The sequence below is a fragment of the Siphateles boraxobius genome, unplaced genomic scaffold, assembly GCF_051911475.1.
Source record: "Siphateles boraxobius isolate OS27281-9 unplaced genomic scaffold, OSU_SipBor_1 31, whole genome shotgun sequence".
NCBI lineage: Eukaryota > Metazoa > Chordata > Actinopteri > Cypriniformes > Leuciscidae > Siphateles > Siphateles boraxobius.
Window position 1 is genome coordinate 2,571,489 of NW_027508931.1, and position 26,728 is coordinate 2,598,216.

The 26,728-nt window shown below is 38.4% G+C and overlaps 1 protein-coding gene across 2 annotated transcripts in view; it reads left to right on the top strand.

The window, feature by feature from the left end:
* Positions 1-22,688, top strand: part of dennd4a (DENN/MADD domain containing 4A) — a 31,236-nt gene extending 8,548 nt beyond the window's left edge. Inside the window, exons 6-31 of one of the 2 annotated variants that reach the window (XM_077193317.1) lie at positions 75-313; positions 432-498; positions 633-691; positions 1,331-1,475; positions 1,564-1,739; positions 2,119-2,219; positions 3,310-3,531; positions 4,193-4,338; positions 4,900-4,926; positions 7,745-7,878; positions 8,560-8,692; positions 8,803-9,009; positions 9,141-9,269; positions 10,292-10,436; positions 12,946-13,068; positions 15,025-15,144; positions 16,026-16,894; positions 17,404-17,629; positions 18,775-18,866; positions 18,950-19,125; positions 19,210-19,315; positions 19,836-20,054; positions 20,191-20,308; positions 20,770-20,932; positions 21,036-21,100; positions 21,734-22,011. In XM_077193317.1, the coding sequence (XP_077049432.1) occupies positions 75-313; positions 432-498; positions 633-691; positions 1,331-1,475; positions 1,564-1,739; positions 2,119-2,219; positions 3,310-3,531; positions 4,193-4,338; positions 4,900-4,926; positions 7,745-7,878; positions 8,560-8,692; positions 8,803-9,009; positions 9,141-9,269; positions 10,292-10,436; positions 12,946-13,068; positions 15,025-15,144; positions 16,026-16,894; positions 17,404-17,629; positions 18,775-18,866; positions 18,950-19,125; positions 19,210-19,315; positions 19,836-20,054; positions 20,191-20,308; positions 20,770-20,932; positions 21,036-21,100; positions 21,734-21,870 (4,344 nt within the window). In that variant the 3' untranslated portion in view covers positions 21,871-22,011. Of the gene's footprint in view, positions 1-74; positions 314-431; positions 499-632; positions 692-1,330; positions 1,476-1,563; positions 1,740-2,118; positions 2,220-3,309; positions 3,532-4,192; positions 4,339-4,899; positions 4,927-7,744; positions 7,879-8,559; positions 8,693-8,802; positions 9,010-9,140; positions 9,270-10,291; positions 10,437-12,945; positions 13,069-15,024; positions 15,145-16,025; positions 16,895-17,403; positions 17,630-18,774; positions 18,867-18,949; positions 19,126-19,209; positions 19,316-19,835; positions 20,055-20,190; positions 20,309-20,769; positions 20,933-21,035; positions 21,101-21,733 lie in introns of both variants that reach the window. The other variant, XM_077193318.1, reaches the window with a different exon arrangement.
* Positions 22,689-26,728: the final 4,040 nt, after the last annotated feature.

Here is a 26,728-nt window from a genome sequence, read left to right on the forward strand (position 1 = left end):
TCTATGAAATGTAAACCAACCCAATTCCTAGAAGGTGTTCATGTCTCATGAAGGTGTATGTCTTGTGCTCTCAGGTTTATGGTGCCGCCATACAGTTCTATGAGCCCTACCCAGAAGAGCGTTTGACTGACAAGCAGCGATCTCAGCTGGGCCTGCAGGCTAACGGACTCAGGCCCGATGGATCCATGACCGTCCACACCAACAAAAGCATCTGCCTTCTCTCTCACTGGCCCTTTTTTGATGCTTTCCGTAACTTCCTGACCTTCCTCTACAGATACTCCATCTCAGGTCCACACACGCTGCCCATTGAGAAGTGAGTTCTGAGGACAATTTAGGAGGTTGCTGGGCTAGAGCTGAAATTGAAATATCCAAAAAACATTTTGCGGCCACTATATAGTAATTTGTTTTATATCTCCTGATTTTTCTCTCAGGCATATTTCCCATTTCATGCACAAGGTACCTTTTCCTTCCTCTCAAAGGCCACGTATCCTGGTGCAGGTGAGTTTTGTGCATATCGTGTCTTTGTTTGAACACTGTCTTTCTTGAATGTGTCAAAACAAATGACATTATGTGGTCAAATAGCTTCCAACCCTTGCCCTCAACTCACTTGTTTGTGTGCTTGTTTTTCACAGTTGTCTCCACATGATAGCCTGATGCTGAGCCAGCCTGTTTCCTCTCCTCTCCCTCTGAGGTAAGGCAGACACAAGATACACTGAACATGTCTGATGAATGCTGAGCAAAGCATGAAGTGTGGAAATGATACCTGGTTATGTGTGGCAACTTTATAGCATGTTTAATGTGAGTGGAGACTCCTAATACAATATTTTGCAATTGCCTGTATCAGGTAATTTCCTAATCTCATTGTAGATGATCATATTACACATTGCAGAAACATTCTACTCATTTAAACAGATTACCCGAGTAAAATTAGATACTTCCAAAAAATTAATTGATAATTTCGAACAATTTAACCTGAAAGGTAAAGAATGATTCATGCAGATTGAAAAGTGTCTAATCAAGTGATTAAGATCTAAATCACTGTGGGAGGCTCAAAATTTGGTCAATTAGGTCAAGTTCTATATCAGTTTGTAAGGATGTTGCATTGTTCCATGGTTTGTTGAAAAAAGATAACATTTTGGTTTGTTTTATGTTTACATTTATGCATTTGGCAAATGCTTTTATTCAAAGCAACTTACAAACGAGAAACAAAGCGAATTAGTCAAAGATCCAACAATATTCATAATATACAATGCCAGAAATAGATCAGGAAGCAGCTGAAGTTTTGTTTTGTTTTGTGTGTTGTTTACATGCCTGTTTTCTTTGTCCACAGTGGAGGAAGGCTCTCTACACTGCTGTTGAACCTCGGCCCGAAGAATGCAGTGACTCTGCTTGTGTTAGCTGTGACTGAACACAAGATTCTGGTGCACTCCTTACGTCCGGCCGTTCTTACCAGCGTCACAGAGGCCCTGGTATCGGTGAGTGGAAGACCATTGATTTTCACTCATGCCTTTACCAATCCTGCATGTTTTTGTCTTGTCATAACTTGTTTTACCTGTCCGACAGATGATTTTTCCCTTCCACTGGCCATGCCCATACATTCCTCTCTGCCCGCTGGCCCTGGCAGATGTGCTCAGTGCTCCATGTCCTTTCATCGTAGGGGTGGATTCGCGGTACTTTGACCTCTATGAGCCACCGACGGACATAAGCTGTGTGGATCTGGACACCAACACTATAACTCAGTGAGTGACCTTTTGACCGCGGCATAGTTCTGAATTCCCATGAGAGCCTCTCCTAACCTTTGACCTTTGACTTTCTTTTACCACAGAAAATCCCCAAATAAATATTATAATAATGATCTTTATCATTATGCAGATGGTTAAAAGATCCGGATAGAGATATATGAGCATTGAGGAATGTATTAAAGATAGGACCTTACCATGTGTTGAACACATGTTCCTATGTTGTTTGTCTGTCAGCATGCAGCTAATAGTTTGCAAACGTTGTAAAATCTACATTAAAACATTAAGCAGCCCACAGTTCTGTTGTTCACATGCTTGGACTTCTTTTTCCCTTTGCTTTTTACCCTCTGAAATGATAAACACGTGTGGCCTATTTCAGAAAAGAAGAGCGCAGATCCCTGACCTGGAAGATCCTGCCAAGAAAAGCCTGTAAACATCTGATCAACACCCTCAGCAATCTCCACCAGCAACTGGATGAGGGTTAGTGAGGGCGGGTCACTGTGGTGTCAACAGAGAAATGAGTTCACTTATTTTCTTTCCCATTCAAGGCAATATTAGTTCACTTGACTGCTCGGCAAATGCCATTCTAAGTGGCCTTCTACTGTCCTTTTTGGGCTCTGACAGTATCATTTATATTTCCTAACAATGTTTTACGAATGCTTGACAGAGTCAGAGCAAAATGCAGTCATCCTTGAGATGTGATGGGATTTAGAGATGGGGCAGTTGGCTTTTTTCAAGTGCTGGGATATTATCTGGTAGCTGAGAGCTGATTGATCCTTTAGTCTTTGAACCAATCTTTGAACCCAATTATTTAGTGTATTTTTTGGTTCTCCAAAATGTCCTGTACAGAATGTACCATCTTGTTGAACTTGGAAAAACACTGAGGTTATTTAGAGAGAAACTGTGATAAATGATGTATCTTTCTGTGCTAAGTGACTGTGATCCTATATGTTTTATGGAGAACATTTTGTGTCCATTGAAATGGATGTTTAATAACAGACCGAGCCTATGATCTTTTTGCTCACCTTTTTGAAGTGATGTGAGAGGAGCTTATATAGTATGCCCATTTCTTGAATAGATCCTACTATATCTTCATATTGAGATATGCTATGCATAAAAGACATTGTAAAATAAATGTATATCAGTACATTTTCTCTTTGTGTTTTAAAGTTGACTTGTATAAACTACCATTCAAAAGTTTGGAAAGTCTTTTATGCTCAACTAGACTGAGTTTATGTGATCAAAAATACAGTTTTATTGTGAAATTTTGTTACAACTTAAAATACCTGTTTTCTATTTAATATATTTTAAAAATTTCAGCATCATTACTCCAGTCTGTCACACAGAAATTATTCTAATGTGCTGATTTGGTGCTCAATCAACAAATTATCAATGTTGAAAATTGTGCTGCTTAATATTTTTGTGTAAACTGTGATGCATTTATTTGAAATAGAAATATTTTGTAATATTATAAATGTCTTTGCTGTCACTTTTGATCAATTTAATACAATAAAAGTATTATTTCTATCTTTTTGAATGGTAGTGTGACTTAAGCATCAATTTTCCATAGGTTATCAGCTGAGCCGTGAGGAAGGACAGATGGAGGCCTTCATGACTGAGCGAGAACCTGGCAGTGGTGGGAAGAGTCTGGAAACCTTGGAGCTGGAGATCCAGGAGGCTTTTCTGCGTTTCATGGCTGCCATCTTGAAGGGCTACCGCTCGTACCTGTTGCCCATCACACAAGCTCCGTCTGAGAAAGCAACGGACGCCAGTTCACTCTTTGATTCGCAAGGTGAGCAGCCAATATGGACATGATGCTTGAAGCTTTCTCCTGTCACATTGTATCAGGACAGTTGTTTATGTTGATAGTTGTTTGTGAACATCAAGGACAGCTGGTATAGAGTTGCGTCATCGGTGTCGAAACGGAAAAAGAATGCATTTCAAATCCTCAATGTTTTGTTTTGACCACATGCAGCGAGTACACTGTGGTACATTAGTGGAATGCTGAAGCTCAGCAGCTGCTCACAATACTCGAATCTGGCCCTGTGCCTGTAGAGTCTGGCTTAAATCAGGCTTGAAATTATTGTGGCGATTTTGATAAAGCCCCATTGGAAATTAGACATGCCTGACAGGTCCAACAAACTGCAGTGATTAATAGAATGTCTGATAACACATCTGCAGCCTCTTATGTAATCAATGAGCTAGAGTCTGTTGCATCTTTCTCTCTGTCTACACTCTGCCCAGGCTTTCTCAATGACGACATTCTAGCAACTAACACGTAATTTGCGACGTTGCTTCCTAAATTTGACTGATTAAATGTTTAATCGCAACCGACAACTGTGGCAGTGAATTATAGGGATCAAATAATGAATGTGGTCACCTTTTCTCATTGTAATGGCACATTTTAGACTTGTTGCTTGATGTCCTTGACTTTGCATATGGCTTTTTTTCAGGCTTTTTGAAGAGTCGTGATCGATCACATCAAAAGTTTTACTCCCTCATGACCAAGACTCAGATGTTCATTCGTTTCATCGAAGAGTGCTCTTTTGTCAGCGATAAGGATGCAAGCCTTGCTTTCTTTGATGACTGCGTTGACAAGGTAAGAATCCTTGGGTCTATATACCCACTAAGAAATGCATCTCATGCCTTTATCCAGATTAGAGGCCCCACTAGATTCAATATAAGCTGCACTTAAAAAATAAAAAAAGTAAGTGTTCGTGCTGGCTTATATTTAGGTTAAGTCAACTCAAATATCAGAGTTTTCATGGAGTACAACTTCATATTTAAAGTTGACTAAACTTAAAATTTTAAGGCAGCACAAACACTTACTTTTTTAAGTTGAAACAACAATTTTTTTACAGTGTGTCTGCTTTACAAGGCTCACAAAAAGTTACCATTTAAACTACACTCCATGCAAAGAGTTCAAGGGATTGCATACAGCTTGATTTGTTTGAACAGTAAGGGGAAATGTTGTCATTATTAGCTGTGGTGTTATGTTCCCTTGGGCTTAATATGTCAGGTTATTAATTTTCTGTGAGTATTGTTCTCTTGTTCGTTCTTTTCTCCTTTCCGGCTTTTCATCCTGTCCTATTATTTTTAAATTTCTCACTACTTTCTTTTCTCTTTTCTCTTTAAACTGTTTATTTGCTTGCTTGGAAAGTTGTTCGGCACTGAGAAAGGAGGGAAGGTGAGTTGCTGAATTTAGTGTATTTTTACTTCTGATGGGGGGAATATGTGTATAACTGAAAATAGTCACCAGAATAATTTACCTTGATTACAAAAAAAGGTCTTTCACATTCCCGCTGCTTGGAACAGTTTTGAGAAATATTTTGTATTTAATTTTATTTAATTTTTTATATTATTAAATTTTCTCTCATTTTTTTGTTTTTAATTTGTATTATTAATATCTAAAAGCATCATTAAGACTCTTAAAAGAAAAAAAAAATGCTCACCCTAGTGTTTTTGACCACAGTTGACAGACGTGACCTATTTTGTTACGTGGTTTCACCACTGGTGTGGTGATATGGTAGTATAAATCTTGGTTTTGAAGATGTGTGCTGTCTGCCTTCATTATTTAAAAACATTGCAGTTTAGATCAGAGTCTCTGCAGAACCACTGAGATCCTGCATGCATAATTAATTTTTCTGTGCCATACACCATTTTGCTTCTCCTTATGTTCGCAACTCTTGTCCCCTTTCTTGGTATGATTCAGACTGCACACGGATCTGAAGTTGAACCGCCTCAAGTTGCCTCATTTTTAAAGTGCTGACAAATATATTCTCTAATGACTGTTTTGTACCTTTGTAGTAGTACATTTATATCTTTCTCGACAAGAGCCCACACTTTATTCTTGTTTATAGGCACAGGAGTCATCTCTCACCTGTCCTCTTTACAAGGCTTTTGTGTGCTTGTAGAGATGAATGTGTAGCTCTCTGCTTTACACATTCAATTATGCTGCCATCAGTGAAAGTCACACTTATCCTGCTCTGGCCTGTCCTTCCCTTTCGAGAGAACCTTGGAGGACAGTTCTTTAGCACTGTGGTGCTGGTGGTAATGAAAATGACAGCTTGAGTTGATTTAAACTGGCGTGGGTTTGTGGGTTATGTTCACAGAGGACATTTTAAAGGAACTAGAGCAGTAAAGGACAAACCATGTACTGCTGTAGCCTAAAACCAACTTGGTTATAGTGTGACACCTCAGCGATCCAGAACTCATCTTAAAGTTCATCATAATGTAGTAATACATAACCATTTTTCACTCTGTTTCTGACCATCTGAGTGAATTTTTTGGTGCTGTTTTTCTTTTAAGACTTCAATGTAATCTGCACTATGATCGGCTGACAGCCATGATGCATGTGTGGAAGTGTTTTTAAAACTCAGGAGGCCAATAAGGGCATTGAATTGTTTAAATGTATTCTGCAGCACCGTGTATAATTACATGGCTCTCTGGAATACTTGATTTTAATTGAACATTCATAGTGTTCTGCTGTGGATTTTTATTATTATTAAAACTATTTTTAAACTGTATATTTCACTATTGTCCCAGGCACCCAATCACCTACACTGCAAGATTCATGGCGATGATCAGAGTCCTCAGAGTCCTCTCTTTTCTCTCACGCAATAAAATAACTTTAATCAACTTCCATTTTTGTTTATACTTGGGAAGCCATTTAAAAAGCAGGATCCGATCTTTGTCCTAAAGATTGTTTATCTTGTTTACATTTCATCCTGTCATCAACAGCAAAAAGATTGTTTTATATAGATATGTATTCCATCTTATATATATTTATTTACTTGATGATATGATAATGACACATCAGGCTCTTACTAAAAAGGTTAAAATAGCATTTACATATACCTCCTGACTCTGACAGTTTTTCATCATTTTTTAAAAGACCTGCTTGAACTTACTACTTTGTTAAAAATGGGGATTAATAGGGTTTCAGACTTTATTTTGTACTGTATTCACAAAAAGTGACTTTGGGCATCCTGGTGCATTACATAGCACTTTAATTGTAGCCACAGTCATCGATGCCGTTTGATTGATCTAAAACCTTCTCAGGGAAACTCATTTGGCAAGCCCATGAAGAGCTCGATTCTGTCCTGTTGCTCTTATTGTCTGTCTAATAACATTGTAACATATGATCCAAAACCATTTTGCTGACTTTGAGGAGGCTAAAACTGATTTTCCCTCTATCAATAGATATAAAGTCATGTTTTATTTGATAGCGTTCCTCATTTCCAATGTAGTACAGTGGCATGGGCTTTATGATGCATTTATAGTCCATTTACAGGTCTTATAGACAGACTTTGTCTGAAGGCTAAATGCACTGTGGCTCCTCCAAGCCCTGGCTAGCCTATAAATTGCACTGGAATGGTTTCACACGCCTCAAGCAAAATAACATTGAGCATTAAGTCCAGGTCAGTGCACTTCTAGTACATCTGTGGCAGATGGGGAGGATTGGATGGAGTCTAGGAGGATCAAAGCTCCTTGGTGCAGATGGGAGATCAGTCGGACACAGCAATGTGGGAGATTATCAGGCTCATTTACACTAAAACTTGTGCTCCGTCTGATCTGAGGTCAGATGATCTGCGCTTAAAGTCTCTTGGCTAACTGCAGCATGTCCAGACAGTGGAAAATCCCTTGGCATGGTTGTATGGCAGTATGTGTGTCTTGTTCCAGATTCAGTTCTCAATTCTGACCAAAAATATAGCTCTGGATTGACATGTAATGAGTCAGTTTAAAAATATAGTAATATGGAGTAAGTTAGTGATAAAAGACCAAAAAGCCTTTTTTTAAACCTTGCAGTTGCCATAAATATTCTCTCCAGTTCCTCTTTTTACTTCTTATTTTCCACCTTTTATACAGTGACTACTATTAAAAAACATCTAGCCTCTTAACTAAAACATGATCTTTTCTCCATCATGGGTCATCATTGCTTATACTGTGTGTTTTTGTGGAAACATAAAACAGTCCATGTCTAATGAAGTGTGCTTTTACTCTAGGTGGACAGCGAAAAGCCAGAGGACACAAGGCTTATTGAACTTGACAAATCCCACCGCAGCGAGCACACGGTCTACATCACCCCCCCAGAGCTGCCGGCACTTCCAGAAGGAGAGGAGCCACCTATGGTTCATAGGTACAACAGACGCTTCCGGCATTCTGGCTCACAAACTCCCATCCACACTGTTACACTGTGCTTATGAACAGTTCACCACACCACAGATGGCATTGCAGCACTAGCGTAATCCCCTTCAAAACCTTTCCCAGGATGCAGCGTGTAGAATACACCTCTCTAAGGATCCTTTCTACAGAAACTCTCACAAAAGCAATAATACACACTCCTCCGAGAGCATGTGTGATTATATTATATTAAGTGGATCTGTTATTTCGGGATTTGGTATTATTTTGTTACAATGGGGTGTTGACATTGAAGATTAAGATGGTCCCATATATTGTATATTAGCCTATTTTTAGTTATTTTTAATTTTGTCTTTACGTGGCATGCTGTTCATTGCCATATTGTTTTTGTTTTTAAATAATAGCAGATTTCCTATTGTTTTCTTATACATTGTGTGAATTTAATTTCTATTAAAAATAGAGAGAGAAAATTGAGAAAATTATTTTAATGTCTTGATACCCTTGAAAGGGATTTTAATTTAATTAATCCAAATTTAGTTTTTAGAATTTTTTTTGCCTGCAATTTGTGCTGCATAGTGTACCGTTGTGCTTTTAATAAATAAATAAACTAAACGTATCAATCAATAACAATCAAGTTGGAGTAAGGGAGAACAGTGTTCATACTGTTGATGTCTTACAGCTACAGTGGGTTCCCTGTACTGAACACCCAACTCTGTGAGCTTCAGGATGGTCCCAGAGTCCCCAAAGCAGCATCAGCCGTGAGACACATCAGTCCCATCAGCCCAGCTGCCATTTTCAGGCGCTCCCAACAGGTTGGTATTTCAAACACTAATCTCATCCAGATCACACCCCATGATCCCACTTGTCAAGTCTTTCCCCCTCCTCTCTAATGCCCGTCCTCTCTGTGATCCTCCCTCTGTAGGAGATCAAATCAGCCCAGAGGATGGCTAAGATGTACTCCTCCATCCCGCAAATGTGGTCCAAGTGTCTTCTCAGGCGTTGTCACGGTCTGTGGTTCATCTGCTTGCCCGCGTATGTCAGTGCCTGTCACTCTAAGGTGCGTGTGCTGCATACTGCCTACGACGTGCTGAGAAATATGCAGGACAAAAAGTTGCAGCCCCCTGATGAGGTAAAGTCGCCTAACAGTGTCCATTGATTGGTTTTGTTCATTTGTGAGTGCAGTTTGTACTGAACCTAGACAGCGGAAATTTCCGCCTGTGTTGTGGTTTTAAGTAATGGTTTGTTTCTGCTCCAATGGAGGTGTGTTACCGGGTCCTGATGCAGCTGTGTGGGCAGTATGGACAGCCTGTTCTGGCTGTCCGGGTTCTTTTTGAGATGAAGAAAGCCGGAGTGCAGCCTAATGCCATAACCTATGGATACTACAACAGGGTGAGCGCAGTATTCTTTTGTGCTACATGGAGACACATTGCAATCTAAATAATCATAAATATATACACATAAAAGATCTATTCAAGGCATAATTACTTTTGGTTTTGTGTTACGCCACATGATACAAGATGTCGGAAATTTGATGCCATTTCCTGTTCAAATACATGCAGTCACCCCAAAAACTTTTTTAATTTATAAATCTTAATTAGATCAATATCAAAAAGACATGTTTATCCTTCTAAGTAAACCAGTTTTTAATGTACTTTGGGTAGTACTTTCTTTTTTTCTGGTGTTTTTCTGGTTTTTGAGGTTGAAGAAATGTCACAGAACCTGTTGCATGAGCCTAATTTGACTAGGCTTTACCAAGTGATTAATGTTCGCCAAAATATCATAGTATCAAACAACAAAAAGACATCAACAACACAATTATTTTTACCTAATTTTAAAAGTTGATGAACATTTATTTTGTTATCCAACTTGTGCACAATTATATGGTTAGTTGTTGTATTTATTTATTTTGCACTTTTTCTAGTAGCCACAACTAGAACAGACAGAATCAGGAAAGATCTGCAACCCAGTTTTGGGTCCTAACCACTGCCCTGGCATCATTTTTGTGCAAATGCCACTTGGTTTGATATTTTGTTATCTACTGCAACAACAACATTTGTACATTTTAAATGTCAGAAATATGCAAAACCACTATATAGGTGCGTTATATGCTGTTGCTTGAGAGCCGTGAGCTGGCAGCAGATCTGGCATGTGACTCTGTTCCTCATGCCTGTTATCTTTCATTACACAAAAGTGTAGACTAGCAACAGTTTCCCTGTGGGCTTTACAAGTTGTCCCAAAATACTAAGAGGACACACTCACAGAGACATACGTCTGGGCAGCTGAGTGTTGTTCCAATTCTATCAAAGTAATTACAGCTAGTCCTTGAGAGAGAACACAATCTACTTATGATAATAAGAGGCGTTGCACTGTAGAATTATTTAGTTAATACTGTGGTGTTCTTCTCTCCCCAGGCCGTTCTGGAGAGCACATGGCCTTCCTCAACCAGAGGGGGATACTACCTGTGGGGAAAGTTGAGAAATGTGGTTCGGGGTGTGGTGCTGTTCAAACAAGTATGGAGGAGGCAGACCACCCACCAGAAAGACACCCATCTCTCTGGTAAAACCCCCAACTCCATTTCACACATTTCACAGAAGTGGACACAGTCTTTAAATAGCCTGCAAAAAATCTAAGTCATATCCAATCCAGAAAAATGACACATGATCCTTCTAAGATATTGTATAAAAAACAAATTGTATATACAAATTGTTTATACAAATTGTATAAAAAAAACAAAATAAAAAAAAACATTGACTGTCTCATAATGTACTGTAAAAGCTCCAAAATCCATCCAAGATGGAGGATGAATATCTAAAATTTCTATTAAAAAAATCTTAAATATGTCTAAATAAAATTAATTGAGACAGATTTTACCCAAATTACCCAATTTACTCAATTATGGCTATGTTTTATATATGTATATATAATATAATATGACTATTTTACCCAATGTGTGTTAGCTTAGGTACATGCTATCGGCAAACTCTTTTGAAATCAATTGTCTGAGTCTCAACGCGCTTCATGTGAGGAGAAATTATGCTTAGAATTTGCCTTTAAAGATCCCTTCCAAATTGGCTGATTTTGAGATTCCGTGTTGGTTAGGAAGTTCACAATGCAGACACCAATGCAGACATAATTCATTATTGGGCAAATGCCATGGAGTTTGGGTCAGGTCATTATTTGCTACATTCATTACTTCTACAAAGTAATAATAATTCTGACTATTTCCACACCCAGGACATTTCTGTGAAAAATAGTTATATCATCAGACTTGTTTCTTTTAGATGCAAGCCTAGTCAAAAGGGAGCATGGACTCAATATCATTTCGCAGTGTCAGAAAAACTTTCCTTCATTTTACACAGAGGCAGGAGTACTTTTGCCTGAGGAAGGTACCATCTCCCAGCTATGTCACCCCTCCTCACTCGGCCTGATACAGCCTGCCTGCTGAACCAGAGAGGCTTTAATGGGTCCAATTAAGATGAGAGTCGATAGCCGCCTCCTCAGCCACCACAGTTCACAGTCTGCACTTAATGTGATCTCCTTTCTCACACAGCCCCCTGTAAGCACCATATTTGAGAAGTGCACAAGAGGGCTTTAGTAATTAAAACAAGCTGCATCAACGCACCACCCCCAACCAACAACAGCCTTGTCGTGCAGATCGAATTAATCTCGCAGACAAAGGACTAAAGTCCCGATTGGCTGATTGCATGCTGTTGGAGCCATTTACTTTTCAATGGATTTGTCCAGTCCTTTATATTAAAGGGGTTATCAGATGCCCATTTTCCCCAAGTTGGTATGATTCTTTAGGGTCTTCATGTAAAGTCTGTAACATACTTTGGTTAAAATTCCTCGATGGTTGTGTAAAACAACACCTTTTTTACCTCCTCAAAAACAGCTCTGTTCACAGCGACCCATTTCGGTGCATGTCTCTTTAAATGATAATGAGCAACTGCTCAACCCACCCCTCTCTTCTGTGGGGCGTGTCGAGCTGCCTTGGTGGACAGTATACAAATGGCTGAGGGCTGAACTATGCTAATACGGGACAGTCTGTAAGTGGTCGAGGGCGGAGCATGAGCAATATGACATCATATTGCTCAGAAAATCCAAACGGCTTGATTATTGAGAGTGTTTAGGCTTTTTGAGGATTTAAAAAAAAAAAGGAGTGAATGGATTTTTTCCATTGTTAGGTCCACACTGCAAAGACATATTTATATGCAAACACCATATAAAAGTGAATTTTGCATCCGACGACCCCTTTAAAGTAATACAAATTATCATTCAAAAGTTTGCGGTCAATAAGATTTTTTTTAAAGAAATTATAATTAATCAAAAGTGACAGTAAAGACTTAAACATTGTTACAATAAAACAATCATAAATATGTACCTTTGAACTTTCTATTAATCAAAGTGTACTGCAAAAAATTATTAGTTTCCAAAAAAAAATATGAAGCAGCATGACTGTTTTCAACATTGATAATATAATAATATTATATCAAAATAAATGCTCTTGAACACCAAATCTGCATATTATAATGATCCCTGAGGGTCATGTGACACTGAAAACTGTAGGTAATGGCTGCTGAAAATTCATCTTTGCCCTCACACAGGAATAAATTAAGTTATTTCGTTAATTAAAACAGTTATTTTAAATTTAAATTATATTTCATAATATTGCTGGATTATTGAATGATTATGAAATGTATGTTATGGTTTTTAATATGTATATATAACTTTACGACTGTTTAGGTACACAAAAATCAAAATACCATAAAAAAATTATTTTCTTTTTGTAAAATAAATTCCTTTATTCTATCTTTTGGGGGGATTATAATTAATTGATATGTTATGTGCTTTGAAAGCCCTCAACATCTTCCCTCAATCATGTGGGAGGCTGATTTTTTTATTTTGGATCAGAAACGTCACTTTGATTGTGTACTTTGATTGCTCTTTTCGCTCTTTTGCCAAATTGAAATATGAGGCAATCTCTGGGCAGAAAACTGTTGTGTTTTGAATTACGTTACTTGTTAGTTCTCCAGCTAACTGTCTTTCATACTTTTCTTCTGAGCAGATGCCAGTGATCTCGACAGTGTCAGCCATGGCAGTCTGGACAGCTCTAACGATTCTGCGGAGCGAGCTTCCATTGATACAGACTTCACTAAAATGGATTCCAGTGATGACAGATCCAGCACAGGTACCCGGGCTGCTTTCAGTCTGTCTGTGTTCTCCTTCCATCATCAGTCCTCCACTGCGCGCTCGGCACAACAGGACGTGCCTCTCTCTCTTTCAAACTCATCAGAAGTCTCTAGGAGAGTCATTATTTTTCACTGTGGGAGTGAAAAGACATCTCTCCCTCGTTGTTTTTTTCTCGCTTTCAGTCTTTTCTCTTTTTTCTAGCACACATTAGTATAACACATTTGGTTCAGTAAACAAAAGCATAACACCCATTCACATGCCCCCTCAGATGAATTTTGAATGCAACTTCCAAAACAAAAACAAAAAAATTTGATAAAATGAATGATTTCATTAGGAAATACACTACTGTTCAAAAGTTTGGGGTCAGTAAGATTTTTTTAAGAAGTCTTTTATGCTCACCAATGCTACAATTATCAAAAATACAGTAAAAACATTAATATTGTGAAATATTATTACAATTTAAAATGAATGTTTTCTATTTTAATATATTTCAAATTTTTATTTATTTCTGTGATGGCAAAGCTAAATTTTCAGCAGTCATTACTCCAATCTTTAGTGCAACATGATCCTTCAGAAATCATTCTAATATGCTGATTTGGTGGACAAGAAACATTTTTTTTATTATCAATGAAAACTGTTGTGCTTCTTAATGTTGCTGTGGAAACCATTATACATTTTTCATGATTCTTTGATTGGAAATTTAAAAAAGAACAGTATTTATTTAAAATAGAAATCATTTTATAACATTATAAATGTCTTTACTGTTACTTTTTTATCGATGTAATGGATCCTTGATGAATAATTTTATTTTATTTTTTTTAAAGCTGACTGTCCCAAACTTTTGAACATTAATATGCAGCATTTTTACAGTATCATTAAACTGAGATGGGTCTACCCATCATCTACTTACCCTCATGTCACTCAAAACCTTCCTGTGGAACACAAAAAGTGATTATTTTAAAGAATTTTCAACCATTTTTTGTCTTTAGAATGAAAGTTAATATAGTTCAAAGCAACATTCGACCCCATTAACTTTCATTATATGAACAAAAATGTACAGTATACAGAGACATTTTTCTAAATCATGAAATGAAATGAAAAGAAATAAGCAAGACTACTGTAGGTACCTTACGCTCATTACTGAGAATATGGTAAAAGACAGAGAAGAAAGCCCCTCTGTATGTTCGAACAGCTTTTTGAAGTATTCTAAAGCTATAGGCGGTGATGCCCACGGAGGAGATCTGAGGGGTTGAACAGAAGAAACTCGCAGTTAGCGAGCAATCGCAGACAACAGTGTAGCAGGAGTCTGACTGAGCTGGCAAGAAAGGAAAGAAGGAATGACTAATGGTGTTATTTTAGCTCACCTCTGGAGGCAGTACTATGATGTGAAGCAGAAGCAGTCACCATGTGAGTGTCTTTTAGTGTGTTTCTCACAGAAAATGTGAGAGTAAATGAGTGCTCCTTTTTGATGTTATGTTATCATAGGTCATGATGTTCTGTTCTAAAATAACTTTGTTTGAAGCCTTTCTCATTAGAGTCTTTATCCAGTCGCATCAAATCACCCAAAAGTTAAACTAAAATATCCAACACAGATTTGTCAGCCATCAAAAAGATTCCATCATATTAGCCCTGCAAAAAATCACACCAACATGAAACATTTATGAGGATGATTTTTTTTTTTTTGTGCAGGCTATTCTGTTTTGCCCAATTTTTTTTGTTCAGGAGTGAGCATTTCTGAAGTTCTAGAAATGAAGGCCTTGTCTTTGCTGGCTCTTTTCACCGCTCCCTTTTTTCCCTGGAAAGAAGAAGGAAAAAACACTGCTTAATGCTAAAATCTAGACCCAGATTATGATAAATGTGTTTTGTCCATCAGTGTCAACTTTAGATCCTGAAGAAAAATCAGTTGAGAACCAGCGGTCTTAGTGTTTGTTTCTGTGTATTGTTTTGATTCCAGGTGGTCAGTCTGATCAGGGCTATGACTCTCTGTCTAAAGAGGAGGTGAGGTTAGGAGGAGGTGAGGAGCAGAACTCATCTCCAGACATGAAAGAGAAGAAGGACAGAAACTCTTGCTCAAGTGAGTAATGGAGAATTCTTGTGTCCCTAAACATACAAAGGGGTATGTGTGACACTGAGGACTTGAGTAATAGCTGCTAAAAAAATCATCTTTGCAATCACAGGATTAAATTACATTTTAAAACACATTAAAATAGAAAGCAGTTATTTTAATTAGCAATAATATTTCACAATGTTACTGTTTTATCTGTATTTTCAATTAAATAAATGCAGCCTTGGTGAGCATAAAAGATTTCTTTAAAAAACAACAACCTTACCAACCCCAAACTTTAGCATTTAAGTTAACAATTTATGAACACGCATGAATTAACAATGAACGATAGTATATTTATAAATTAGATTAATATACTGTTATAAATATTGTTTATGGTCATTTCAATACAACTAATGTGAAACTATTCAATTTATTTGTTTTTAAAGTGGAATTGCATGGCCTCACCCTGGAGTTGGTTCACCCTCCGTCCTATATTACCAACCAAACTAAAACACACATTCTTTCCATGAGTGTTTTCGCGAGAAAACAGTCGCGAGTTAATTATGTAAAAGCTTTTGTGTCAGGTTGTTATGTTGTATTGCTAAATATAATGGTAGAATTGTGTGCATTTATGACTCGATGTGAGATCCACCAATCAGAGAAATTCTTGAATCTCAATCTGATTTTGATTGGATAAAATTAAAGGAGAGTGTTTCGTGTTTTGGGATTGGCGCCTATGCTGTGCTGCATTCAGTAAGAAGGCAGTTAGAATTTGATTATAAACATGCGAGTTGCACCTCTTTGCTTCCACCTAGTGGTAACGTGTAGCACTGCAAGTTATTAAACTACTTGTTAATTTGCTTCTTTTTAACAAGTGGCTGCTTTTTTCCTCTTATTTCAATGTTCAGTGTCTCAGAGTGTACTCTCAAAGATAGAGGATTCATCCCTTCTGGTTAGAACCCTTCCATCTGCAACCAATGGTGAAACCAGTCATTTCCTTTCTGAAGCCCTCCCAAAGACAAAAAGGCCAAACTCACTGAATATTTTCGGAGAAAAGCCCGTAAGGCCCAGCACACTGGATCTAACCCCGAATAAGATGGTAGAAGGACTCTGTACTGAATCTGTTGAAGCACTGATAGAAACTGAAGCAGTGGGGGGCGTTGTGAGCCCACCTAAAGTTGCCGTCGAGGGAACTGCTAGCTGCATGGTTGCCATGGAAAAGAGAGTTGCCATGGAGAGGGAGCACATCGGCGTGGAGAGGAGTGTGAGCTGCAGCGGTGCTCTTGGTCGAGTGGTTAAGAGGATGGGTATTGAAGCAGGGTTTGATCCTCTGTCCCTCATGGTGGCTGAGACTCACGTCCACAGTGATAACGCGGACACCCCCACGGCCCGCCGAGACCTGGCTGAAGAGATTCATCACTACATGAACAACATGAGTAGCCCGTTAAGCCAGCGGTCTCTCAGTGTGGACCTCAGGGGGCACCAGACCCCATCCCCGCAAAGCTCTCCCTGCTCCTCCCAGCTCCAACCTCAGCCACGAACCCGCCTCTTCTCCTCGCCTTCCCTTCCTCAGGGACGAGTGCGCAGGGTCAGGGAGCAGCGGCCCACCTCCCTGGCCTCCCCTTCCTCACCTACTCCCTCCTCTTTCTCCATGGACTCTCTGCTCACCCCGACCCTGGACGTGTTCAAGAGCAGCTTCCTCTCTGCTGGGAAGGGCGTCGCTGAGAAAGCCAGCCGACTGTATTCGCGGCTTTCCTCCCAGACGTCCATTGCACAGGTATTCATGACATCAAACATTTATGAAGTTCTAGAAATGAAGGCCTTGTCTTTGCTGGCTCTTTTCACTGCTCCCTTTTTTCCCTGGAAAGAAATACTTTTATTCATCAAGGATGCATTAGATAGATTAAAAGTGACAGTAAAGAATGCAATTGTTACAAAAGATTTCTATTTTGAATAAATGCTGAAAACATATATTTTTAAATGATAATATTAAGCAGCAGTTATAATACTAAGAAATATTTTTTGAGCACCAAATTATCACATTAGAATGATTTCTGAAGGATCATGTGACACTAAAGACAGGAGTAATGATGCTGAAAATTCAGCTTTGCATCACAGGAATAAATACAATTGTAAACTATATTAAACTAGAAAATAGTTGTTTTAAATTGTAATAATATTTCACAATATTACTGTTTTTTCTCTATTTTCAATCAAATAGATGCAACCTTGGTGAGCATAAGAGATTTCTATTTACTCATTACTCATTTTTCTCACCCTCACCAGGATTTAAACTCTGACCGGGTCAGTGTGTCTTCACTGGGGTCAGGTGACCCTGATTGCTCCTCTCTGATCGAGAGTGATTCCTGTGTAGACCCCGAGGGGCTCTCTTCCCCCCAGCGGGATGCCGCCCAGCCCGTCACGCGGCCCAAAAGAAGCCCTTACAGGAGCGGCCACTGCCTAGAAAGCCCATCCGCAGCACCTCGACTCTTCCGCCAGTCCTCCCTCACTGGTGAGTGTTTAAAGACTGGTCGGAGATTATGACATTAATCACAGTTATTTTATCCTATTGACTGTCCTAGTTTTTTAAGGTATAATTATTATTTTTTTATAGGCATATAGTTTTATGATAAAAATGTTTTATGAATTTGTGTTGTATATAATAATACATTGCATTAAAATAATTTTCTTTACAATATAAAATAAGATTATTTACACTTCATATTTATCTCACACAATATAAATGGGATGTATGGACTCTGTAATCAGCAAAACGAGTAAACAGAACGACCAACAATTTTGTGTAGCTAATCAGGATCTCTTTCTACCTCTGAATTTTTTGTTTGGGTTTTCCAACATTGGATTTTCTAGACGGTAAATTGAGGACATGTGGATGAAGTAAGCAAAATGGTGGATCTTATCAATATTAAATGTGCTGTAAGTAATCCCAGCCATTTTGCTAAGTAGCTAATGTTCATTTGAAATGCCTCCCCTCTATTCGGGCAGATTTTTTAGGTTTCCCTTAAATAAAATAAACTAAAAATAGACGCTATGCTAAAAAATGACCCATCAGGCTCTCCCATGATGAGTAATACTCAGTATATTTCGGTCCTTTGTCAAGGTTACAGTGTTGTGCAATTTAAGAAGCAAAGCAAGTGAAGGACACATGTTTAAATACATGTAAAGGAGGGGTCATTCTAAATGTGAATAATTCAATTGTAAAGATGACCTTATTTGTAATTTTCTGGGCCATTATGCATGATGCTTTGGGTAGGTGATTAAGCATGTTTTTGCATATGGAGTGCTGTGTGTTGTTCATTGTTTCTGCTCCAGCAGCTGCAGAAGTAGGCCAGCCCAGTAGACAGGGCTGTGAGTGTGTCTGGCTCTGCAGTAATGGGGTCTGAGAGGGGCTCTTTAATCAGGCTGACGGGGGTTGTGCTGGAGTGCTCCCCAATCACTCGCATCCGCATACACGTTCTTATCGCAGACTTCTGTAGAGCCTTCAGCGCCATCAGAATTAGCATTCATAATCCCTGCAGGCAATCACCTTGAAATGAGACTTGTTTTTGAAAAAGATTGTTCTCTGATGAAAAACAGCAGCTCTTCAAAGCGCCTTTTGCCACAGAGAGTGACTTTTATTTGTCTTTCGTCCTTTAGGTCCATCGCTGATAATAACGAAAGCCCTGCAGACCTCAGATGGATGTTCTGATTCCAGCTTCACTCAGTCCACGCAGAATTACGCTATTGAAGTGAGTTTTACTTACTTTGAATGAGACATATGTTTAAGTATTCCTGTAGCAGGTATTCAGTCTAACTTTGATTGGCTTTCTAGGTACGTATGTCCAGTTGTTCACACTGTAACACCTGTGAGAGTTTGGTGTATGATGAAGAGATCATGGCTGGTTGGACAGCTGACGACTCCAACCTCAATAGCACGTGCCCCTTTTGCGGCTCTCCATTTCTGCCCCTGCTCAATGTGGAAATCAGAAACCTGGGTGACCAGGAAAGGTAATTTGGTCTCCAACCAAATCAGTCGACATTTCTGTAGAGATATTCACCATTTCAAACAGTTTTTTTTCGGTTTCTACTCAGATCCCCCTCTCAAGACACACATCCTTGCCAGACAGACACCGAAGATGAACTTCCACAGGTTTATGATGTCACTAGCAATCTATCCAGCAATGGCAAGAAAGACCCTGTAAGAATACATTTCTCAGTCTACAATATCAGTGTTTTGGAATCATATTTTGTAATCATCACTTTATTATGGTATTAATAGTGATATATAATACAATGTACCATGTTTTCCGGAATATAAGTCTTGATTCATCTGAAACGTGCTGCAACTTATATTCTAGAGCGACTTATATAATGTAATTAACATAAAGCTGGCAAAACTGTCTATTTGTTTTGGATCCATGTACGTTCAAAAAAACGAATGAACGCAACATCCACAGACGCAAAACATGCACAAAGCCCAAACATTTTATTTAGTGCAGAATAAGAGCGGTACATGAGTATCAGTTTTTTCAATTTGTAGAGTGCATTTCCCACACACTGGTATTTTCCATTTCGCTTTTGTAAAAAAATTTAAAAGTGTGCACCCGGGTTTATATTCCGGGGAAATATGATATGTAACATTATAATTATATGTTTGTGACTCAAAAGTTAGTTCAGTTCATTAGGCTGGTACTTAATTTAGTCTTTCTGTGCTGTAGGAGCCAGTCACTGTGCCCTACCTGAGTCCTCTGGTGCTTTGGAAAGAACTGGAGAGCTTGCTGGAAAACGAGGGAGATCAGGCCATCTCATCTGCAGCCATTGTGGATCACCACCCCATTGTGTTCTGGAATCTGGTGTGGTGTTTCCGCAGGCTGGACCTGCCCAGCAGCCTGCCCGGACTCTATCTGAGCTCCAAACACTACAGCAACGATGCTCGGGTGGGTCTCTTACATCATCCTCCTTTTCTCATTTGTTTTAATGAATGAATTGTTGTAAATACTAAAAACTGTTGGTAATGCCACTGTATTTCTCCAAAACAGCTTGCATCAATGTTATGTACATGTTTTCTTGCAGCCTCTGCAAAGTTTTGCATCAGAAGACAGTAAAAATGTCTTGGTCCAGATCCTGTGGGACAACCCCAGACTGCATCAGGACCCCATTCAGTCCTGCTACTTGCTCTGGAAATCATATTGTAAGAATATGTCCTACAAACTCATTTGCACAGTGAAAAGTGAGCTTTATGACAAAATGTGCACAAAAATGGTTCTTGAACAAATATTTGCAACGAATAATCCTGTTTTTGCGACGGACATGAGTTATGCCCCAAACAATGAGGCTTTTTTTTTTTAGCAGAGGTGTGGCATTTTACGGGTACATTTACATGTCAACTTCGTTTTTTGGCGTACAGACGACAGCTTTGTCAAAACTATCCCCGTTCACACTGATCCACGAAAGGACTAAAAATGCTGTATTATGCTGCTAGGCCAGTTGTTGGCGATGTCACATTGTAAAGAAAAACTACTCTCCTATAGACCGAACACGTAAGACACATGCGCATGACATCACCGTTTGCAGCTGTAGCAGTAGTTTTGCATGAACATCACAAGCAGGTACCGGCCATCTACATCATAGTGTGTTCATGTCTTTTAATAGGTGCAAATCCTGCAGTATCTGCCGCCCTGTGGGAGGAGGAGCAGGCTGTGAGCTTAGAGCTGCTGCAGGGGGTCGTGAAGAGCATCCAGAGGAACGATGTCTATCAGCCCATGAGTCAGATTCTGCAGATACTGGGCACCAGACTGGGCTTCGAAAGACAACGGTAGGAGAATAAACGTGCATGAGCAAAGAAACAATGTGTTTAAATAACAATTTTGACAAGCTAGTTTTAATGACTAATTTCTCTTTATTTTTTTCATATGCAGGAGCTTATATAGAGACATCCTGTTCCTGTCTTTAGTGGCTTTGGGCAAGAGTAGCATAAGTATCGGTGAGTGGACTGTTTTGGTCAAGTATTATTACTACTGTTCTTTAAGTGACATGTGAAGGCCAAGTATGGTAACCCATACTCAGTATTTGTCCTCTGCATTTAACCCATCTAAGTTAGCTCACACACATTTGGAGTACTGAGTAGTGAACAAACACACACACACACACTGCAAACCGTGAAACAACACTCGGAGCAGTCATTTTACTCATCCTGAAAAAGTATCATGATTTCTACCAAAATATTAAGCAGCACAACTGTTTTCAAGACTGATGATAATAAATGTTTCTTGTCCACAAAATCAGCATTTTAGAATGATTTCTGAAGGATCATGTGACACTAAAGACTGGAGTAATGAAGCTTAACATTCAGCTTTGCATCACAGGAATAAATTGCATTTTTAAAATATATGAAAAATAGAAAATAGTTATTTGAAATCGTAATAATATTTCACACAATATTACAGTTTTTATTGTTTTTTTATCAAATAAATGCAGCATTGGTAAGCATAAGACACTTCTTTTAAAAACCCTGAAAAAGAAATATTGCTGACATTTTTTAACGATAAAGTACATCAATGAATTCGCTCAACGTGAGCACTTGTATCATTACTAACATCTTCATTTATTCTCACAGATGCATTCGACCGTGAATACAAAATGGCATATGACCGTTTGACACCCAGCCAGGTCAAAATGACCCACAATTGTGACCGGCCACCCAGCGCTGGAGTCATGGAGTGCAGGAGAACCTTTGGGCTGCCCAATCTGTGATTCGCCTCCTCTCATTTGACCCTCCTTCCTCACATGCATCACACAGGAAGGCATCCTAGATGTCCAAGGCCCATCCAAAGAAGCAACACGTTCATTCATGTGATCCATCATGTGATCGTTACTAAAGCTACCTCTGGCTCCCATGAGGACTCCTTCAAAACCGTTCCTGACTGTCTATGTGACTGTTCTTCTTCATACACTTCCTGTGAATATGCCACCTTATTATGTCTATGATAATGTTCATTACCTTATATTCCCCCTTCACTTTTGCTCTGCCTAATGTCTTGACCCTCGACCCCTTTGGAAGCTTTGGGTCATATTCAAATTGTCTAGCACCGCTCAGGTAAACTTGAGTTCACAGGTCATTGTAGATTAGGAGCAATATCATTGTGCTCAGGTCATTCCATCGCTCCATTCGTTCACGTTGAGTGAATCATGGATTCGGGACCAGTAGCTGTAGAACAATCAAACTGATCACTTTTAGGACGCGTAGAAGCACAATGAGCGACCCAAATAAACAGTCCTCTTTTGGCCGTCTAGCGGCACTTGTATATTTCACATACAAAGAGACTTTTGTGTACATAGTCTATTATTATTTTGAATATTTGTATTATACAGTTATATTTTAAGACTGGAATTTGTTAATTGACGTGTCTCCATTTGTAAAGACTGTTCGTAGTGTATAGGTTCCTCTTTTGAACGTGTGCTGTTTGTTGTCCTGGTCCTGGAGACCAGTCGTTTGTTGACCGTCAGTTCTGTTGTCTTGAGGTCTTGAGGTACAGAACTGGACCAAATATAAACTCATGACTCACAGTTTACATGGTGAGAAATATGTTTGATGAGATTTTTGAACTGAGAAATGCCTTACCTTGGGGCAAAGAACAGTACGGAGACAAATTTCCAACAGGGTATAAAGAGTTATATGGCTAGCATAAAAGAAAAAATGGACTGTTATATATATATATATATATATATATATATATATATATATATATATATATGAAGTCAGCATTTTACACACATTTACATAATCCAAAGTGTTTGCCATGAAGGTACATAATTTTTTTTTTTTTTTTTTTTAAACATTGCTTTATATCGTGCAAGGATGCATAAACATGGGTCCCCGTTGTCAAGATCCATAAACAAAGTACCTGAAGCATACAAGCCCTTATTTTTACTCATTTAACTATTTTCAAATTAAATATATGGTAACTGGAACTATTATATTTTAATACTGTTCATTTTTTATCATAATGTTAATTGAAGATGCACTTTGAGTTGTGTGGTTGGTAAGAAGATTTCTTAAGTTTAAATGCTGCTAACAAGCGCAGTGGATTATGGAAAAAATTATAATACATGTAATTATACACAATGACATATTGATGTTATTGCCCCAAGTGAACAAACATATAATACTGCCCTAATAACTTTGTTTATTGACCTGATGCTGTGTAAAACTAAAAAATACAATTTACACTGCTGTTAATATTTTAGCAGTTTTTCTATCACCTGCTTTTTACATCCATATGGCATGGTAGTGAAACAAACTGATCTATTTCATGACAAGCTACAGTAATTTAAAGCAGTTAATGTGTAAGGTGATATGTTTTGTTTGTTTTTTAACAAATAAGTTTGTTAGGGCAGTGTGCTTTACATATCACTCCTTTTGTTACTTATATTTATATTTGTATATATCATTTTGTCAGATCTGAGCCAGGTCTATCAAATTGTTTAGAACTGTAAATAAACACACTTAAATCGACTCCAGTATGTTTTTGTTGCTGCCACTGGTTTGTTCAATGAAAGAGAGGGACGGAAAGTCGCATTTGAAACCCCATTTAATTTTGTACTGACCCAACAAGTAAATATTTACAATGAGCAACTCCCAAGAAAGAAATCGATACAATGTGCGACATTCGAAAAGAACAATAATTGCCTCTATTCAGTACTGTTCAAACAGCAGTGTGACATTTGTATGGAAATTTACAACTGTTTATATCAGTCACACTGATTACATTAGAATTTGTAAAGAAGTCTTGTTATATGCTTTAGATTCTACTTTTATGATTGAAAAAAAATCATATTATACATACAGCACAACATCTGCATTTAAAATGCTTGCTAATGACAATTTTCCATGTTACAAAAATAATTCCATTGCAAAATGATTAAATTACATCATTTACAATAAGCTCACAATTTCTCCCAATGTGGTGAATTCTGCAGACACTTTAAAAATAACTCACCCATAGCTAGCTGAAAATGCACATCAAATAATACAATCACAATATAAAATTCAACAAAACAATTTGGAAACACGTTATTTGTTGTAAAAAGCAATTTTTCATAATTGGACAAAATTCTAGTAATTTAAGACATGTCCCCACCAAATTTTTTTCGGGGACAATATTGTCCCCACAACTTTTTGAAACATCTTGTGGCCCGGATGTACCTAATACAAAAGAAACATCTCCAGTTGATTAGCAATTTGATAGTTTGTGTTAAAAAAAGGTGCGATCTTGCGCTGGAATGTGTTGATATTGAAATCATACTGAGTGCTTGTTGCTGCTGTTATCAGTGGTGGAAGGCAACAGTGTTCTCTTGGCACTCGTGCACAGTCTTCACACAGACGAGCGCCAAGCTTCCGTGACAGAGCTTCCATGTGCAACAGTCTGCTGTGTCAGTGTCTGATGCCGTTCACGTGAGCATCACGACGCATGCATGCAGGAACCGGCCAATAATGATGTAGAACCCTGAAGCACTGCACTGTGTTTACAATGTGGGGTGGGGGGTTGGGGGTCACATGGACTATTTTAACGATGTCTTTACTACCTTTCTGGGCCTTGAAAGGGGTAATAACGTTACAGTATATGGGGGATTCTTTGTATTTCATCAAAAAGATCTTAATTTGTGTTCCTAAAATGAACGAAGGTCTTACGGGTTTGGAACGAAGTGACGGTGAATAATTAATGACAGAATTGATATTATTGGGTGAAATCACAAAACAAAATGCACACAAACATGTCCCTGCTCTTGATATACAATCACTGATGGACATCTTTGTTTTTGAAGAGAAAAAAATAAAATAAACGGGGGGATTAGAACCCAGAACCTCTGGCACCCTTAAATGGTTAGTTCATTCAAAAAATGAGAATTCTTTCATTAATTAATTGCACACACTCATGTCGTTCCAAACCCATAAGACTATCGTTCATTTTCAGACCAAAATTGAAGATCTTTTTGATGAAATCTGAGAGCTTTCTGTCTCTCCACTGACAGCTATGCAAATTAAACTTTGATGCTTCAAAAATTCATAAAGAGATCGTAAAACGAATCAATATGAATTAAGCGATTTAGTCCAAAATTTTCTGAAGAGACACAATCGCGTTATATGATGAACAAATTGAATTTAGGCTTTTATTCATATAAACATTCATCAACTCACACATCCGTTGTGGTAAACGGAAGCTCAAGCTTGTTCGCTAGACATGTGAGAACCAATGAGGTTCATTCTCGTGTGTGACGCAGCACGTGTGAGCTTCTGCAAGAGGTTTGTTCTTGTGCGTCAAGCAGGTTCTGTTGAGCTTCTGTTCATGTTCGGTGATCAATGTTTATATGAATAAAAGCCTAAATTCAATCTGTTCATCATATAAAGCGACCCATGTCTCTTCAGAAAATTTTGACTAAACTGCTCGATACATATGGATAAGTTTTACGATCTCTTTATGAACTTTTTGAAGCATTAAAGTGGTAGTTGCGTAGCTGTCTATGGAGAGACAGAAATGTCTCACATTTAATCAATGAGATCTTCATTTGTGTTCCAAAGATAAACTAAATTCTTGCGGGTTTGGAAAGGCATGAGGGTGAGTGATTAATGACAGAATTTTAATTTTTGGGTGAACTATCCCTTTAACAAAAATTCTACCACAAGTCATTCATACAGATCTATATTTATTCGCAAATACACTCCAGACTAACAACATTGTAGCCTATAGTAGATGTATAGTAGATGAAAATATCACATTGAGTTCTATGTGAATAAACTCACTTCACAGATAAGGCTTAAGCCTAGTCCCACACTAATGTTGCTGTTTTAACTGAAAGCAACTTGCACTGATGTATCTTAAAATATGTCAGTGCCATTCTTCTGTCTGAGTCAAGATGCAAACCAGTAATGTTTTTTTCAAATGCATGTTTGAAACTACTTAGGCTAAATATCCTAATAAGCCATAATCCTGGCTTTAATCTAACCCCTGTTTGTGACACCAGGCCTCAATGTAACACCAACTGAGATTTCTCGACATGGTAGGCTAATAATGCTATTTGTGCATTTATTATTGTACATTTCTGATGTAGCTAACCAGTGATATCGCCACGTTCACACAGAAGTAGGCCTAGATGTCAGTCCTGTATTTGAGATCTTAATACGCTTCAGTTCACACACAGTTCAGTTATTTACGGAAGTGAGTCGTGACAACCGAACTCGCATCTGATTCTGTACATTTTGAGGACTCACAACAACTACATTCTCAGAAAACCCGCGCGCTGTGTGAACGGAACCGGACTCGTCATACGGTGCGAGAGCGCCGCTCACAAAGTAGTGTTGTAGTGTTGTGGGTTTTCGTATGTGGTTTCGTTTTCGGAGATAAGAGCTGTATCTGTGAATGTGTCAATGCCGGTTTTAGATCAGTCAGTTGATCTCTCCAACGGGCCGAGCTTCTCCCCTCAGTTTTGTGTTCAACGCGCGACCAGATATAGAACACATATATAGAACTCGCGGCTCCGTAGTACGGAGCCCCTAAAGGGACGTGGTGGTGAAAAAAATTAGGATGGGAGATTTTTTTTATATATATATTTT